General features: G+C 34.0%; 1 protein-coding gene across 1 annotated transcript in view; it reads right to left on the reverse strand.

The window, feature by feature from the left end:
- Positions 1 to 15,978, reverse strand: part of LOC129219754 (protein obstructor-E-like) — a 59,991-nt gene extending 44,013 nt beyond the window's left edge. Inside the window, exon 1 of the mRNA XM_054854048.1 lies at positions 15,867 to 15,978. Within this exon, the coding sequence (XP_054710023.1) occupies positions 15,867 to 15,927 (61 nt within the window). The 5' untranslated portion in view covers positions 15,928 to 15,978. The remainder of the gene's footprint in view (positions 1 to 15,866) is intronic.
- Between the last annotated feature and the right edge of the window lie 1,193 nt (positions 15,979 to 17,171).

A 17,171-nucleotide genomic window follows, 5' to 3' on the forward strand; every position in this document is an offset into this window, starting at 1 on the left:
CTATTCAAAGGTTACGATAAAAAAGAGGAAATTGGGCGCTTTTTCTAACTGGGACTCTCAAGAGATGCAATTGAGCAGACCGGCGCCGCGCCGGTAGTAGTCGGCTTTATGGCGCCGTGGTTTCGTTGGGTTGTTTAATTTTTAGAAATGAAAAAGTTTGCCCATATTCAAGGTCATATTGCCAACTGTCAATCATGCATCATGCAATAGTGATACTCGAGATAAAATAAATAAATTAACCATAAAAAGTGTGTGTGTGGGGGGGGGGGGGTTGCTCCGCCGAATCGCCGCCGTTGGTAATGCAGTTTTAACTGTTTACTTTAATTTAATTAATGCTTTTTAAGACAAGTGTGTGCTGTCAGTATATCTGTATTAAGAAAAAACAGATTAATTACACTTGACGTAAAATGTAGTAAACCTTTCGCAATAGTTTCGATTGTGTTCTAAAAAGGGAACAACAGCCCATTTTGAAAAAGGTAAATTAAGTAGTTCCTCCTAATAGCGGACACCTCCCAATAACGGACAAAACTTCTGGTCCCTTGACTGTCCGCTATTGGGAGGTTTCTCTGTATATTCCTTTCATGAAAAACTTGAAAAATGCTTACTTTAAATAGTCCTGTTGGAATGAGCTGAATAACTAACGTTTCCTTGGAGCACATCCCTAGAACTTGAAACATTAGAACTTGTAAGAGGTCCATAGAGACTATCTCAACACTTAGAAATGAAAAGTATTTAGTAACGTTTGTATAGTTCTGGTATGATTAAATTTCTCAACAGCAGGTTTTATGCCTACAAATTTATAGTGCACATGACACAGAAGGTTGGAATTGTAGGACTCGACCGATGCATCGGCCTGGCCGATGCATCGGCGCCGATGGTTCAACAATTTAGCCATCGGCATCGGCATCGGCGGCCGATGCTAACTTGCAGGAAACATCGGCCCATCGGCCTTAAAAACATCGAAAAGCCGATGGAATTGGCCGATGTTTTTGAAAAAAAAAGGACCTTTGTTGTTTTACTTTTTAATACAAAGTAAAAGGAGTTATTGTTTTCATACAAAATTGTTTATTTAAATTTCAGTATGAATTTCTATTTTAGTCACCCCTGAAAGAGATTTTAATACTGCATTCAGGTACCAAACAAGTTAATCATTGCGTTGTTTCTTGCGGCTGGATGTACGTATGTATCTCTCATAAGTCATAACTCTAAGATGGTAAGCTGTAGAAGGCTAAATTTTCGCATGTTGGATGTGCGCACGCTCCAGTTGTGCACTTCCCTTTTTGTTTTCAATCGGGTGTTCTAAAAAGCCTATTAACTGATTTTTTTGTGGCTATTAATTACTTATTTCAATGCAAAACTAACATAGCGTCTCAGACTGACGATCATTTGGTGATGTATTGCCGAAATGGAGACCATGGAAACAAATATGAGATGGCGAAACCGGTTTTGTTTCATTTTGTTAGATTCCCGTTGAACCGACGATAATTTTTAATATTTCGATATTTGTAATATGAACCACAGTAATGCAATCTTTTCTGTATCGCTTCGGCGGAGCTACAAGTTTGGGGCAAATCGAAATACATTTTGGGGCCCTATTTCTCTATCACAGAAGTTGTAAACATTTACCATAAGCATTTATTTGTAACTCCTGCGGTGCCCCTATGGTTATGGGGTCTCTCGCGCAATTGCAACTTATGCTATATTTTAAATCCGCCACTGCACGTCAAAACAAACTCGGGTGCAAATTTTAAAAGGGTTTTTCTGCTGAATGTTTATGTTTATTTTGAACTCTATTTTTTACGACTATTTTTTGTATTTCCGAGAACACTTGCGTGCCCCTCTTCCCACTCCCTCAATTTCTGAAATTAAACTCTAGTTGTACTTCTGAGTTGTTTAAAACTAACACCATTCATAAAATTAAAGATTTTTTTTCAAGCTTTGTCTATTGTTTAGGAAGAATTTAGAGTATTAATGTAAGAAATTGATTAAAGACGTTTTGAATGGTGACATAATTCGGAAAACAAAGGGAGTTTTGAATTTTTTTCTTCGGAATTGCTGAAGTAGATTCAGAAACTCTTCCGAGGCGTTGGTGGTAGCGGTTCTGCACTAAAAATATTAAGTCGAAGTTGGAGCCGAAGTTTAACGTTGTGAGTTACTCCAAAATCAGAAGGTGACCCCCCTAACCCATCCTCGTCGTTTCAAGCATTTCTTAAATATTTAGCGATTCTTTAGTTTGGTCAAGAAATGCCATTTTGCGTATTTCTTATACTTGTTTCACCTATATTTTGTAATGCGCCATCTTTTTTGCATCATTAATAGCGATTGATTTTTTTTTCTGTAGTAAGTAACTATTTTTATGTATTTATTTAAAATCAATGAATAAGTTATTTTAATTTTCATCATATGTTTAATAATATGTTATAGAAAAGATTCAAGGATTTTCTATTATGCAATTTTTTAAATTTCAGAAAATTATTGCTAAATTGAAAAACTTAATTTGAACTTGTTTGTAGTGCTTCATAAAAGATTAAACAATCAAATTGTTCAATATTACGTGAGCAAACATCAGATCAAGTAGTATATGTATTCAGTATATGTATTCAGTTATTAATTTGGTGGTGTAAATAGAGTTTGTTTATTGTAGCTGCGTTTTAGGAATCTCGCTGCTTTCATGGCTATTTCTTTTTTCCGCAAAATTTACGTCACTGTTATACATTTTATGAAAAATGCAAACTTTTCTACTCATAAATTTTAAATGAGTATAAAAATATTCCTATTATGATTTAATATTGTACTTTATCTGTTACCTTTTTTGTTTAATTTGATGACTAAAAAATGTCTACGTGCAATCTTTCCACTTTAATTGCGTAATTTGTTGACGATTTCATAGTTTTATTCTTAATTTTTTTTTTGAATGATTAAACAACATAATTTAATATTTTTTAACTATGTTTAGTTTACCTAAATCCATACATTATTACAATATTACTGAAATCTTAGTTATATGTTCAATTAAAAAAAATCAATTGTTTATTAAACAGTCTCTTTGTTTTTCTTCCTTTTTTTAAAACTGTTGTTCTTTGTCTTCCATCATACAGCAGTCAAAAAAGGAGAAGAATAACTACACCCTATACATATTGTACGTAGTAAGATCCAAAAGTTCGGGGGACAAGCTGTATAAAACCTTAGCCAGAATAGTTCACATTACCGAAGCACATCCACCTTCAAAAGGTCATCTTGAGCGACTATGTACTTCTGCCAGTGTTCGTATAACTTTTGGAAACACTCCTGAAAACCATTTTTCGCTAACTTCTGTGATGCAGCTTTATCTTCTCCTGACGGAAGAAAGCGGCGTCCATGCAAATGTTTTTTTTTCTGGGAACAGGTAAAAGTCATACGGAGCTAAGTCCGACGAAACGTTGTGTTATTTGTTTGTCTTATCAGAGTATTGACCAATCGAACCGTGCAACCTCAACATGAAAGTCGCCTTCTTCCCCACGATGAAGTTAAAACAGCAGCGCAAGAGGCCTTACAGGAGGTTGCGATAAATGTCTTCCAGGAGTCCTTCTAAAAGCTATTCGAACGTTGGCAGAAGTGCATAGTCGTTCAAGGTGACTATTTTGTAGATAGATGTACTTCGGTAATGTGAACTATTCACGGTAAATTTTTATAAAACTTGTCCTGAAACTTTTAGATCATACTACGTACGTATGAGTTTTCAACTTACTATTTCATAACGTTTTTGAGTGACGTAAGTTGACGCGCATGAAGACATCACAAGAGAATTTGCGATAATTTACTAAGGAGACGTTTAAAATGGATATTTCGGTCATCTATGTGTTCTTAGGTACATATGCATGTACATGTGCGCCGAAAAAACTTGTGAAGTTTAAATTAGATGATCGTAAAATAAAAATTTAGGTCGAAATCTGATTTTTTTTTGGGGGGGGGATTACAGTTCCTTATTCGTTGAAAGGAAGTAATGTGAAATGAATCAATGATCCTTTAAATCCCTGACAATCTTATCAATTTTTTTCTGTTATTTTTTTTTTTTTGCCATCGGCCAACAGCATCGGCCATCGGCCATCGGCAATCGGCCATTTGGAGGAAAACAATCGGCCATCGGCCATCGGCCACCTTTGAACAATCGGCCAACAATCGGCATCGGCCCATCGGCCAAAAAATGCCATCGGTCGAGCCCTATGGAATTGTATGGGCGAAAGTTGCGCTCCTCCCTTTTTGACTGCAATCCGTTGCTTCAAAAGGGCTCTTTACTCGTTTCTAGCGGGGGGAAATGGAAATTTTAATGCAGATTGAAGTACCGTCATAAATCGATGACCACTCGGCAATACAACGACCAACCTGTTGTTGCTAAATTAACTGCATATCGCCAAGTTAGCAGCAAGAATGAGATTCCGAATCCAGAGTCATTTTGACGATATTTAGAGAGATTCCCGCTTAACCAATGTTAAATTTCTCAGCACTTGTAAGACTGTTTTGCATCGGTTCGCTCCACACTTTGGAAAACGCCGACTACGCGCTTATGACATCCAGAGACATCAGTGTGTCACCGAGCTGGAGGCACATATTTTCATTTTAACTACTTGTTTGAAGGTAATCTCAGTTTCAATGAGAGATTCTAGCTCGGTTATTCACTCTTCATGACTGATGAGTCCATAACATAAACGAAACTGCAGTCTCTGGATGTCATAACTGGGCAGTCGGTATTTTGCACGTAAGGGAGTTATAATGTAAAAGGTTTTTGCCTTACTCTAAGGCGTTATATTATATTGTATGTAATGTTCTACATGTTTTTGAAATTGCAATTTGAGGTCTCAGATTCCAACAAAAAAATCTAATTTATTTTCATTTGATAGGGTCATTCTTTACGTTTACCATACTTTTATGGGTGATGGAGACTAAGATAGGAATACACGCACCCATTCTTTTAACATCGTTTATTTAATAGGCTTATAAGGAAGTTATGGGGTACACGCGTCAAATTTTTTTCATTTTAATTCTTACTGGAGGAGAATTTTAATTTTCTCCCTTCGTTTATTTCGTTCATGACAATAAGCTGTTGTTATAACAAAAGCAATCTATAAGTTGATAAATATCAAAGTGCCGAAATACTTGTCCTGAACATTGAAAAAAGAAAAAAAAAACTTTATACGACATTCCATTCTTCCTTTTAAAAACTCCAGTAGCAAACAATGATGTATAGTTTCAGCAATATAACTACTTAAGAAATTTAATCGGCCACAGAGTATAGTATTTAAGACAATGGAAACAATTGCTGCACGCCGTAACTTTTAGGATTAGGGGAATTTCCTCTTTGGAGAAATTGTCATGTAACTATACCGAAGCAAAAAGATGGCATGTTTCGATAACAAATCTATTCATTGTAAAAGTAGATGCCTGACAGCGACATAGTTTAAGACCTTGAGATGGACAATAGAAAACGCCGAGCAATAATCAATTTTAGAGTTCAATCGTTTGGGTATATTAGTTTTGGAAATTGGGGAAAACAAAACATGGAAAAAATTACAAACTCATTCGAAAGCAATTTTGAAGATAATGGTCAAATTGTGAAATATTTTCAGAACCTTTAATCCGAAAAAAGTTTTGTTGTTTAAAAAAGGCGCTGAGGTTCTGGATTTTTTACGCATTGATACATTGAGGATCTTCTGCAGTAGTTTCAAGTTAATAAGCAAATTAAAATCACTTCTAGCATTTGAATTTATTCTACCAAAAAACACGTCACCCTTCTTCCCCTCAAAAAGGGCACTTGAAAGTGTGCTTTACATTATAAAGGTTTATTCATCGCGTTAAAAAGGAAATATGTTTCCTCCAAATATCAGATTTAACGTAGATTAGTACGGTAAAGCTACAGATATTAGTCTAGGTTTAAAATTCATTCGCTGAATCAAAATTTTGAAAAAAGATTCAGTTCAGTTTTTGAAAAATGCAATGCTCTATCAAAGCTGTGCAGGTAAGAAAAAGTTTAAACTGAAGCTTCTCACGAAAGAAAGATGAAGCATTTTAACATATCTTCTCACTGCATTTTTTTTTTTTTTATCATTCACTCAATAAACAATCTATGCAATACTGATGTCCAAATTTTGATTTTATGCATGTGAGGCTCACCAGTAGAGTAGAAAGAAAATGACCTTAATTTTTTTTTTTTTTTTTTTTTTTTTCAATTTTTTGGTTTGCCGTAAGGGGGAAAAGTTGTCATTTAAGCTTAAAAAGAAGCAGAAGAAATTTCATTGCTTTACTACAACATCTTTAGGTGCCGCAACGAGCTTAAAGTTTGATAATAACCAAAATTTCCATTTAACAATGAAATTCCTTTTTATGCTTTCCTACTATATATAACGACACAAAATATGGCAGTAAATACTTTTTTAAGCATTACATTTGGAAAAAAAAAATACTAATTACAAAATACAGTTTTAAAAAAAATCATAATCTTTACTAATAATAAAGCTGAAAGTCTGTCTGGAGATCTAGATCTCTGTGACGCGCATAGCGCCAAGACCGTTCTGCCGATTTTCATGAAATTTGGCACAAAGTTAGTTTGTAGCATAGGGGGTGTGCACCTCGAAGTGATTTTTCGAAAATTCGATTTTGTTCTTTTTCTATTCCAATTTTAATCACATTTACCCGAGCAAAATTATAAGATGGGCGAGTAAATTACCAAGTTGTCACAACGTGGAACCGTAACATGGGCAAACCAATTGGCGAGAAATTCTTCTTACATTATTTGTAAATATACAAGCAAACCAAATGACCTTTTAATTTTTCTACAACGGGCAAAGCCGTGCGGGTATCACAAGTATAATATAAAAGACATTAGCAATTCCATGTTTACCATTTAAAGTATTCTTAATGATTGTAAATATATGGTTAAACCTGTATGATGTTTGTGTCTACTTCTTTGACACATTAAAATGTTTTTTTTTTTCTTGTACCAAATAACTCTTTCTTCCAAATAACTCTTGAGTCAATTTTTTGTCTCCTACGACTGAACCATACTTTTTAAGAGCCGCTTAGGGTTTACAAGTTTCACTTTGAGGGATTCACTAGACAAATGTTTTACCAAGGGGGGTTCGGTTATTTTATTTTCATCCCATGAGATCAAATCGATGTAAACTTTGGCAGCAAAAATTATTTGTTGAACTTTAAACTTCTTAACCCCGCCTCTACTTCGTGTTCTTGCATTCAACACACGTCGTAATCCAAGTTCTCTTACATTTCTACGCTCTTTGCATAACATAGCCAAATGGAGATTTTCTGTTGCATCAAAATACCCATTTTTTTATATAACCCGGTCTATAATGTTCTCAAAATCATGAGAGAGACATCGTGAATGTAAGATACGTTCAAATAAATGTTTAGAGCCGTAAGTACGAGAAGGTTTTAACTTGATGTTAAACCACACAGGAGCATACGCATTGCCCACTTGATCCGTACAAGAAATGGATCCTTTCCTGAAAATGTATGAATGAATAATAATTACTATTAATATATTTCAGTGTTATTATTTGTTTCAAACAATTTTAGCGAAATGCCACGCCCATATAAAGGAAACTATACTTTACTGCACTTTAACAATGTACTGAGTCTTGAGATTTTCAGTCTGATTTTTAGTTGCCTCGTACAATCAAAATATACGGTTTGCAAATGTAAGTCATCTGGAGTAGGGAAGTTTTCCCAGGTACCTTGAAGATTAATCTAGTGAGCAAGTCCCACTTGATATAGTGACACACATATCCAATACATATTTGTGATCGGTACTTATGTCCTGTATGTTCTCAAAAAGAAGGTTATTTTCTATAGGTAAGGAAGTAACCACAGGAAGATTAGAACAGGTTTCCAGCTGTTAACCTATTTTGTCTTTAAATTCGTTTGATTCTTTTGTTTTACCATCGAAGAATCCATTAGGCTTGTATTCCTGTTGTCTCAAAGAAGCTCGTGACCAAATGTAATCTATTCTGGAAACTAAAAAGTCATACATTTTTCACTTACAGAAAGATCTTTTCCAGTCACACTTTTTAAGCCCTGTCTAATAAAACAGTAGCATTTCATTACATCTTCGTAAATAGGTAGTAAAACTTCATTGAAATCGCTGAAGATTCCAAAAATAGGACATTCTGATGTTTGTCTCGTCTGCACTTGTTTAGACTGAGTCATTGCAACTCACAACAATGAAGTATCTTACCAACTAACGAAATTTTACGTCACTCACTAACTCAACTTAACAAGGAAATTGACACCTGATTTAAGCTTGGCCCCACTCACACAAATCACTGCTGACCAGCCCCGCCCCATTTAAACATCCGCTGCTGCAATGACTCAAGCTCCCAGATGCCAGTGCATTCGGCAAAAAGTGCGTTTTTGCGAAACTTACTTTGCTCTTGCGGCACCTCAAGATATAATCCAAACAACAAAAAAAAAAGGTTATTGTGCGACCTATTGAGCATAAAAATTGCTTTTCGACAGCATTTGAAACATAAAGATAAATTTGAAATTTAAAAAAAAAAATTAAAATGTAGCAAAAATTGCAATTTCGAAAAACTTCATGCTCTTTGCGGCGCCTCAAGACGTGCTTCATTTTTGCATCTTGTTTGCATGAAAAGGCAACTTTTCCGCCCTACGGCAAATTGAAAATCAAAAACATTTTTTTTCGTTCCACCCTACTCACCAGTCTCAGATTTCAATGTTGTTGCTCTACGTATAATGTATTCCGAAATTCGTTTTGATAAGACTATTTATTTCCAATATTCGGTAGGGACAAGACCTTGTTTTGATCCTTAAAGATTTGCGTGCTGAAATGGAGTTTCTTTCATAATATAATAATTGCGCACTAACGAAATGACGAAATTGTCAACTTATGTTCGTATTTACTCCCCTTAAGAACTGGAATTTTTATTTTTCAATATGCTTCCTGTTGCATATTAATGAATACCTAAACGAGTTCTATTTGCCATCTCTCTCTGGAAAACAATATTATTACGTTTCAAGAATGGCAACGGACATTTCGAGGCCAGTTGGCGGATGGCATAAATCACATAGCTTGCCGCATCGTTTAAACTGTATTACTAGATTTCCTGAAAGGGTTTTTTTTGTGGTGAGCAAGGTCGGATTTGGCGACATTCTTTTTTTTTTCATTTCACGCATGCTTTACAAGAGGAAATGTAATTGAAAAGAAAGCGTCGCAATTACTTTAATGTTCATAAGTGGAAACGTTCTGCAGAAATTTATTAGCGAACAAGAGTTTGGGGCGCGTAATGACGATGTTATTGAAAAGCTGAAAGCCGTTTTTGCATATTTGGCGACACATTTCATCTAGCAGTAATAATATCGACAAAATTTTAAGGTTATAGAAAATATTTACAGCTTTTCAAGTGGTAGTCAAATTTCACGGAAATGTTCATGCTTTTTTTAAATTATTTTTATTTGATAGATGTAAAAAAAATGTATTAAATTGTAAAAAGAAGCTTCGCTGTGTTATAAACAACAACAAAAAATATGTACAGTTTTCAAAATAAATGGGGGGTTTAATTATGATTGTTTGAATTTTTAGATTACCACTTATGTTTGCACAAAAAATTAGAACCCATGTATCTTACAAAACGTGCAAAAGAAATGACTATACATAGAGTAATTTGTACACAAAATTTTAGCTACAGAACGTTTTTTAAAATTTGCAAATTTTGCTTAGGTTTTGATAATCCACTAGAAATACTTGTAAAGAAAATGAAAATCATTTTAAACTTCGCTGAGGAAAACTTGGAAGTTCATTAATTCGATCTTTTTGATACTTTTGATGCCACTCCGTTTAATTTCCAAAACATTAAAGAAGTGTATCAATAAAGTTCACAACATTTCCAGCAGAATTTGTTGTTACTTTTTTTTCAATGGTTTTAGAAAATTTTCAAAAAGTCTTTTGGACCGTTATAAAAAGGGTCAGATTACAGCAAGGGTTCGTACATGGCAGGGTTCGAAACACCGGGCCTAGCCCGAAAAAACCCTTTTCGGTTGAGCCCACTTGAAAAAAACACTCCCGGTACAATGTTTTTTTTTTTTTTCTTCCCCAGAAATTACTGCGTATTAAAAACATTTACCTCAGAAACAAACAAAATATTATAACTATAATGATCAAAACCAATAGCTGTCTTTCTTTCCGTATAATTTATTAAGTATTGAAAATTGAACAACGTATGGATTTAACAATTTTGCTTACTTCGGAGACTGAAGTAAGCAATAATTATTTAAATCAATTTTAAAGTTTTTTTTTTTTCCATTGTTGGAAAAATACCTTGGTTAACTGAAACAGGATATATTTTACAACAGCAGCTTAATGCTAGATTGTCAAGTGAAGAAGCTATGTTACAATAATCAACCGAAATTAGCCAAAAGTATCCAACCTGTGAAATATGTAGGGTAACGACTACAGTAATTGGCACTTTTTTGTCCTTAAACTTACATCTGTTTTCATTACTTAGAAAACAAATATTCGTTTGCAAATATTTTTGTATCAAAGAATGCACATCTATTCATCTATTTAGTTCACTAAAAATAAAAATATTTGAATAGATATTTTTATAAAAATATATGTATAAAAAGTTATCAAAATCACGAATAATTGGCACCTGATACTTCAGTTTATGAGACCTCGTGATCCAGTAATTGCTCATAATAATCATGCACATAATAACAGGAAAATCACTCTATTTTTTACTTTTAGATTACATACAAATTTTATCATCATCAGAAACATAATTAATGTTAATTTAAAGTAGGTGATTTTACACAAACTAATGGCGAATCACACATCTTGACGTTGAAAAGTATTTTAGAGAAATAAAAAATAAATTTGGAGTACTATTACATGGAGAAAAAAAATATCAAGATTATTTCTGTTTCATCAGTTGGTCTTGTTATGCAGTTTTGATTTCACAAATGATAGCTGTTTCCACAGAAAAAGGAACATTACCCGATGATTCTAAGGGACCATGAAAAATGAAACGATTCTCTACAGTCGCAATGTCTGACTGTGATGATCAAACATATTTGTTTTTTGTTGTTTCTCTTTAAAATTTAACAGTAGATTCTGTAGGACTCAAATCAATAGTACAAACCTATACAATATTGTCGCTACAAAAGTATCAACATTAAGAACAACACATTAGTGACTGTTATTGGCAGATGTGCCAATTACTGGGGACTAGCAAAACTAAAGCACCACTAAATGGTATACATAAATAGTACTTCAAAAATCCAAAAAGGGACAAAAAATACTTCTGCCCACTGAAAGTAACACCTTTCAATTAAACAAAAACTTTTGACAACCAAAATTTAAAATACAATTATTTTAAATCAGATTTTAATCGATTGATGTGCATGCTTCCCTTAAGCCAGAAAAGAAGCTTTTGCAACAAAAATGTCTGATTTGACACAAGCTATAGTTGTTTTTCTTTCCTATGCACTGTTACCATTTAGTAACATGAGTTGAAGTTATAATCTTTGAAATAACTGTACATTCAGTTGGTATATAGCCCTCTACTTTCAAAAGATTGGATATGAATCTTATTTTAGGACATTTTTGTTGGAAGTGCCAATCACTGGTGACCTGCCAATTACTGGGGGGTGTTACCCTACATCACATTCCTCAAACTGTAATTGCATATTTATTATATCTCGTATTGTAATACACAATGTTGACAATAAGCAATTTTTCTTGACAACATTTAACTCACTTTCAAAATTATCACTGATTCTCCTCAAATCGTTGCTCTAAATTTGACAACCCCAGCTTCACCAAGATAATCTTGGTAAAGCGAGCGTGTGAAATTTTACTCTACAAATAAAACATTATATGGTTTATAAGAACACGAAAAATATTGAAAGCAAAAAACACTTTATGGTAGTGTAACGGTCATAATTGAAGGGCTCGGAGCAAGAATGTGATATGCCACATGAGTTTTTTTAAGGAAAGCCAATTTCCAGCTTTTGAAAAATTCTACAAATATTTTTATAGATGTTATACATCCTATACTCTGCAATACTAAAACCATATAAGTTTTTCTGACAATGACGTAATCGTTTGTGATGTTTATTTCACTTATCAAAGCAGCATTCAGAACAAAAATCTCAAAGTTTGGCTTATCACATTCTAGCCAGAGCCTTTCAATTTTACCATGGCTCATGACTTAGAGACCATATTGTTCCATAGGTAAAAAACCTCCATTTCTCGGAAATTTGACTGACTTTAATATATTATTTTCACAACAAAGTTATGCGTATGAGCCAAATTTTAAAATTCGTATTTTTATCAAAAAGTATTGAAAGAACAGTTTTAACCAAGATTTTTTTCCACTTAATATTATTGAGTAAATGTAGATGTACACTAAGTCCTATTAAAGTGCAATTAAATGATAAATCAAGTGAAAAATTCTTATTAAATTCGATGAAGTTTCCTTTTGTCGTAAAAAACATATCACACCGCAACTAATATCTTTTATGCAGCGCCTTGAAAAGATTGGATAATTTTTTTTTTCTGGATTAAAACTGCTTTTAACCTTTTTAAAATTCCAATAAATATTCAGTTAAGAATCATTATATCAAATAACGTTGTCAGATTTTTATTATGGTATCACACAATTTGTGATATAGTTTTTGCTTACACTCCCACAAAATAATGAAGAAGTTCCAACGCAAAAGAAGGTGTGGTTCTGTTCGGTAATTTTATTTTTACAAATGGGGATAGCAAATCAATCTAGCACTTTTATTATCTTCACGCATAAACTTTCTTGAAAATATATAACTTCTATTATATGAACTTTATAATTTCAAAGGGGTTATAAATAAAATGTATGAAAATATTATTCATTGAACATTTTTAAAAAATAAATATATTTTTAAAATAGCTTATCAAATGAGAATTAATTGTTTTAAGAAATCAGAACTGCTACTTAATATTCCAAACAGTTACTTTCACCCGTGTTCGTGGTCAATAGGTCGCAGACTCACCTGAGGTAACGAGCGTAATAGGAAAAAAATAAGTGTTTCGATGAGGACGGTGAGCGGTTTTAGTTTTGTTGAAGAGATGCTTATTGAACTTTTTTTTTACAGAGTATATGAAATATTTTTAAAAGATCACGTCAATCAATATTGAGAAAACTAAATTGAGATTTAATATGAAACTAGTCAAATTACTAACAGTTAGGGAGGGTGGCCCAGAACGGGTAAGTTAACGAAGAACGCTCGAAAATTGTAGCTTTTGGGTTTTTATTTCAACAGTTTCGGTTTTATTTCCTGACAGGGTTCTTGAACTTCAAAATAAAAAGTGATTTTTGTATTATTTCAAACCCAATATTTATTCATTATCAAACTTTACAAACATTTGATAAACCCGCTTTGCTCTACCAGAGAGTCCAAAGCGGGCAAGCTTAACTAGTTGTGATTTGGTACATTTACCAATTTAATATAAAGTTATAAATGATTAAAATAACTGACTAACTACGTGCCATTATAAAAAAAAATACATAAAAATGTTGTACTTATTCAATTTACAGTCCGCACATTTGTTTATAAAACATAAAGAAATAACTGATTAAATTAATAGACTAATTAATTGCCATTCCAAAAAATAACTTTTTAAAGTAATATTCATTCCAATGAAATAGAAAATATAAGTCATCACATGTGCCAAGAAATTATAAATAAATATATGATTAAATCCTATACCCGCTTTGCACGAAGGCACGTTTTTTATTTCAATGATTATAACCTTAAATTTAAAAAAGAAACAAACGATATGATCATCTTAGTTTGTAGGTGGAACGTGTCAGAATAACGTGATTTTATCGACAATCAAAAAAATAAGCTGGTCTTCGACTAATCACAAGTTACAAAACTTATTCTTCTTTTTTTTTATTTTAAAGAAATGTAAAGAAATGTATAATACTTTTAATTTTATTTTAAGCCTGGTTGTCCCATGCCGCTTCACTGCTGCGTCGCTGGAGTTGATTAAAAAACTGGATTGAGAGTAATTAAATTCGAAACATTTACTTTCACCTGTATTCGCGGTCAATAGAGCGGAGATACCCCTGAGATAACGCGTGCAGCGAAAAGAAAGTGTTCCACTGAGGAGTGACAATGGTCTCATTTGCGCTGAAGAGATTCATATTTAACTTTTTGTATGAAATATGTCAAATATTTTTTTAATATCTCATCAATTAAGTTTAAGAAAACTGAATTTTAACTTGATACGGAAATTATCAATTTCCAAACATCCTTTTCACCAGTGTTCACTGTCAATAGGGCGCAAACTCACCTGAGATAACGCTTGCAGCGCAAAGAAATAGTGCTTTATTGAGTAGTGACAATGGTCTCATTCTCGTTGAAGAGATGCATATTTAATATTTTATACGTAGTTTATCAAATACTTTTTAAATATCTTATCAACTAAATTTAAGAAAACTGAATTTTGACTTGATACGAAAGTAATCAACTCGAAAACATTCTTTTCACTAATGTTTGCTCTTAATAGGGCACAAACACACCTGATGGTAGTAAGCACGAGAAAAGAAAGTGTTCCGCTGAGGAAGGCAAGCGGTTCCATTTCCTTAAAAGGTTTGCATGTTTAACATTTTATGCATTGCGTATAAGATATTTTTAAATACCTCATCAATAGAACAACCAAATTGTGACTAAATACAGAACTTATTAGCTTACAAAGAATTACTTCCACCGGTTTTCGTCCTCAATAGGAAGCATACTCACCTGAGGTAACAAGCAGATCAAAGAGAAATATTGTTCTGCTGAGGACCGGTAGCTGTTTCATTTTGCCGAGGAGATGTATATATTTAGCATTTTGTACATAGCATATCTTTTTTTTTAAGCAACTCATCAATTTGTAATTTTTGAGAAAGCTAATTTCCAATCTATACGGAACTTATCATTTTTCAAATAGCTACTGTCACCAGTGGTAGTGGTCATACAGACTCACCTGAGGTACGCACGTTGCGAAAAGAAAAAGTGTTCCGCTGAGGCAGACCAGTTTCGTTGAAAGATGCCCATTTAACATTTTAGACAGATTATTTTAGATAGATTATTTACAGTGAAACCCCTATTTTACGTCTCTCGGAATTACGTTTTACCCGCAGTTTAGGTTTTTTTTTATCAGGTCCCATTTTTTCCGTATAATAATATTGTTAGTTTAACGCGGATGAAAAGTTTGTTTTTCATGGAATTTCTCGCATTTTACGTTTTTCCTGGAAAAAAAAAAGAAAAAAGAAAATGTGTTAAAATGAGCTACATGTTTCCTCTTGTGCTTCTTTAGTGCTAATCCACGTTGTTGAAAGTTAACAATGAAATCAGAAATGCAATCCACAGCCTCCTGCCAAAGTATTTCAATCCTGGAAAATGCTGCATTCAATGGCTAAAAAACAATCCACTAATACGGACTATTTTTAACCTAAACGCCAGGATTCACAACTAAATGTGTTATGTTTAATAATGTTCTTTTTATAAAATAATGATATTATACCTAATGTACTTTTTATAAAATGTAGGTATTATACTTTTTGAAAGAGTCATCTTTACTACCTTTAATTTTTTTCTATTTGATTTTTTCTTTCTATGTATTTCCCGATTTACGTTTTCCCGTATTTTGCGTTTCTTAACAATCTTTTGAGAAACGTAAAATCACGGTTTCACTGAAAATCAAACATACGTTTTTAATACCTCATCAATTAACTTTACAACACCCGAATTACGACATTAAAAACGGAATTTATCATATTCCAATTAAGTCACTTTCACCGCAGCTCGCGGTCAATGGGGCGCAGACTCACCTGAGGTAACGAGCACAGCCAGGAGAAACAGTGTTCCGCTGAAGACGGCTATCGGTTTCATTTTCGTTGAAGAGATGCTCAAGATGCAGCGAAAGATCTAAGAATGACAAGAAGCGCTCTCCAAAGGATGAGCTGACCTCGAGGATCCTTTGGCTTTTCTTTTTACTTTTTTTGGCGACCGGTTCCGTGGAGTCAGAGGTGAACAGGTAGCGGGAGGATCGGCGAGATGAGAGAAATCGCCAAGTGCTAATAATATCTGATAAAGTCATTCTAAACGCAAATGCTTTGTTAATAATTGACAGTTACTAGGTTTGTATGTTGTGATTTTTCACGGAATGTGGTTCACAAGCAATTTTTAGTTTAAATCCGACCATTTCATACCGTTCTTTAAATGTCGAATTTTTAATCATATTATCATTTCTTCAATCAATCTCAAGTCCTTTTTGAAAAGTTATTGAGAGATACCCAAACCTCAATTTATAACATTTTTGCCTACTTTACCATAAATATCTATTTATTAATAATTTATAATATTACTTAATGCATTTTGAATAATTTGGTAATTTGCAGCACCGTTGTCATCACTTTAAACGTTGCACTTAACAGCATAATAATTTAATCACTTTTATTGTAATGTTGAATGTGGGGTTTTTTTTTTTTTTTTTTTTTTTTTGGAGCAATCACGATTGCTTATTGTTCTCATTTGACAGCCCTTGACGTTGCGGTGCCTTTTTCAGCTTGGACCAGCAGCACCACCGCCCACCGGCGGCGGCACGGCGGCACTGGTCCTGAGCACTGTCCCCCGGAATCCACTTCTGCTGGGTGGTGGCGTCCATGTCCTACACACGCATGCTCATACACACTCGCCTACACGCGCGCGCCTTTACAGACATACACAGGCCTACGTACACACACTTAAGCCTGCACACACACAACTATACACACATAACCACACAGGAGGAGCGACATGCTTGAGGGGGGGAGCCATTTCTAGAAACAATAACTCTAATGAGTAGGGTCTTGTCGCAATTCGTGATTGCGAAAAACATAATTTGAATTCAAAGTTTCAGAATTCAAATTAGAGTTGATTGAAGGAAGAGGGTCACAGGTTTTTTTTTTTTTTTTGAGCAATCACGATTGTTTATTGCTTTCATTTGACCGTCCTTGGCGTTGTGGTTCCTTTTTCATCTTGGACCAGGCACCCCAGCGCCACCGCTCACCGGCCTCTGCCGTGCAGGCGCGGCTGTCCCCCGGTCCTGAGCTATCCGCTTCTTCTGGTCGGAGGCGTCCATGTCCTACACACAC

Source organism: Uloborus diversus, chromosome 4, assembly GCF_026930045.1.
Source record: "Uloborus diversus isolate 005 chromosome 4, Udiv.v.3.1, whole genome shotgun sequence".
NCBI classification, from domain to species: Eukaryota; Metazoa; Arthropoda; class Arachnida; order Araneae; family Uloboridae; genus Uloborus; species Uloborus diversus.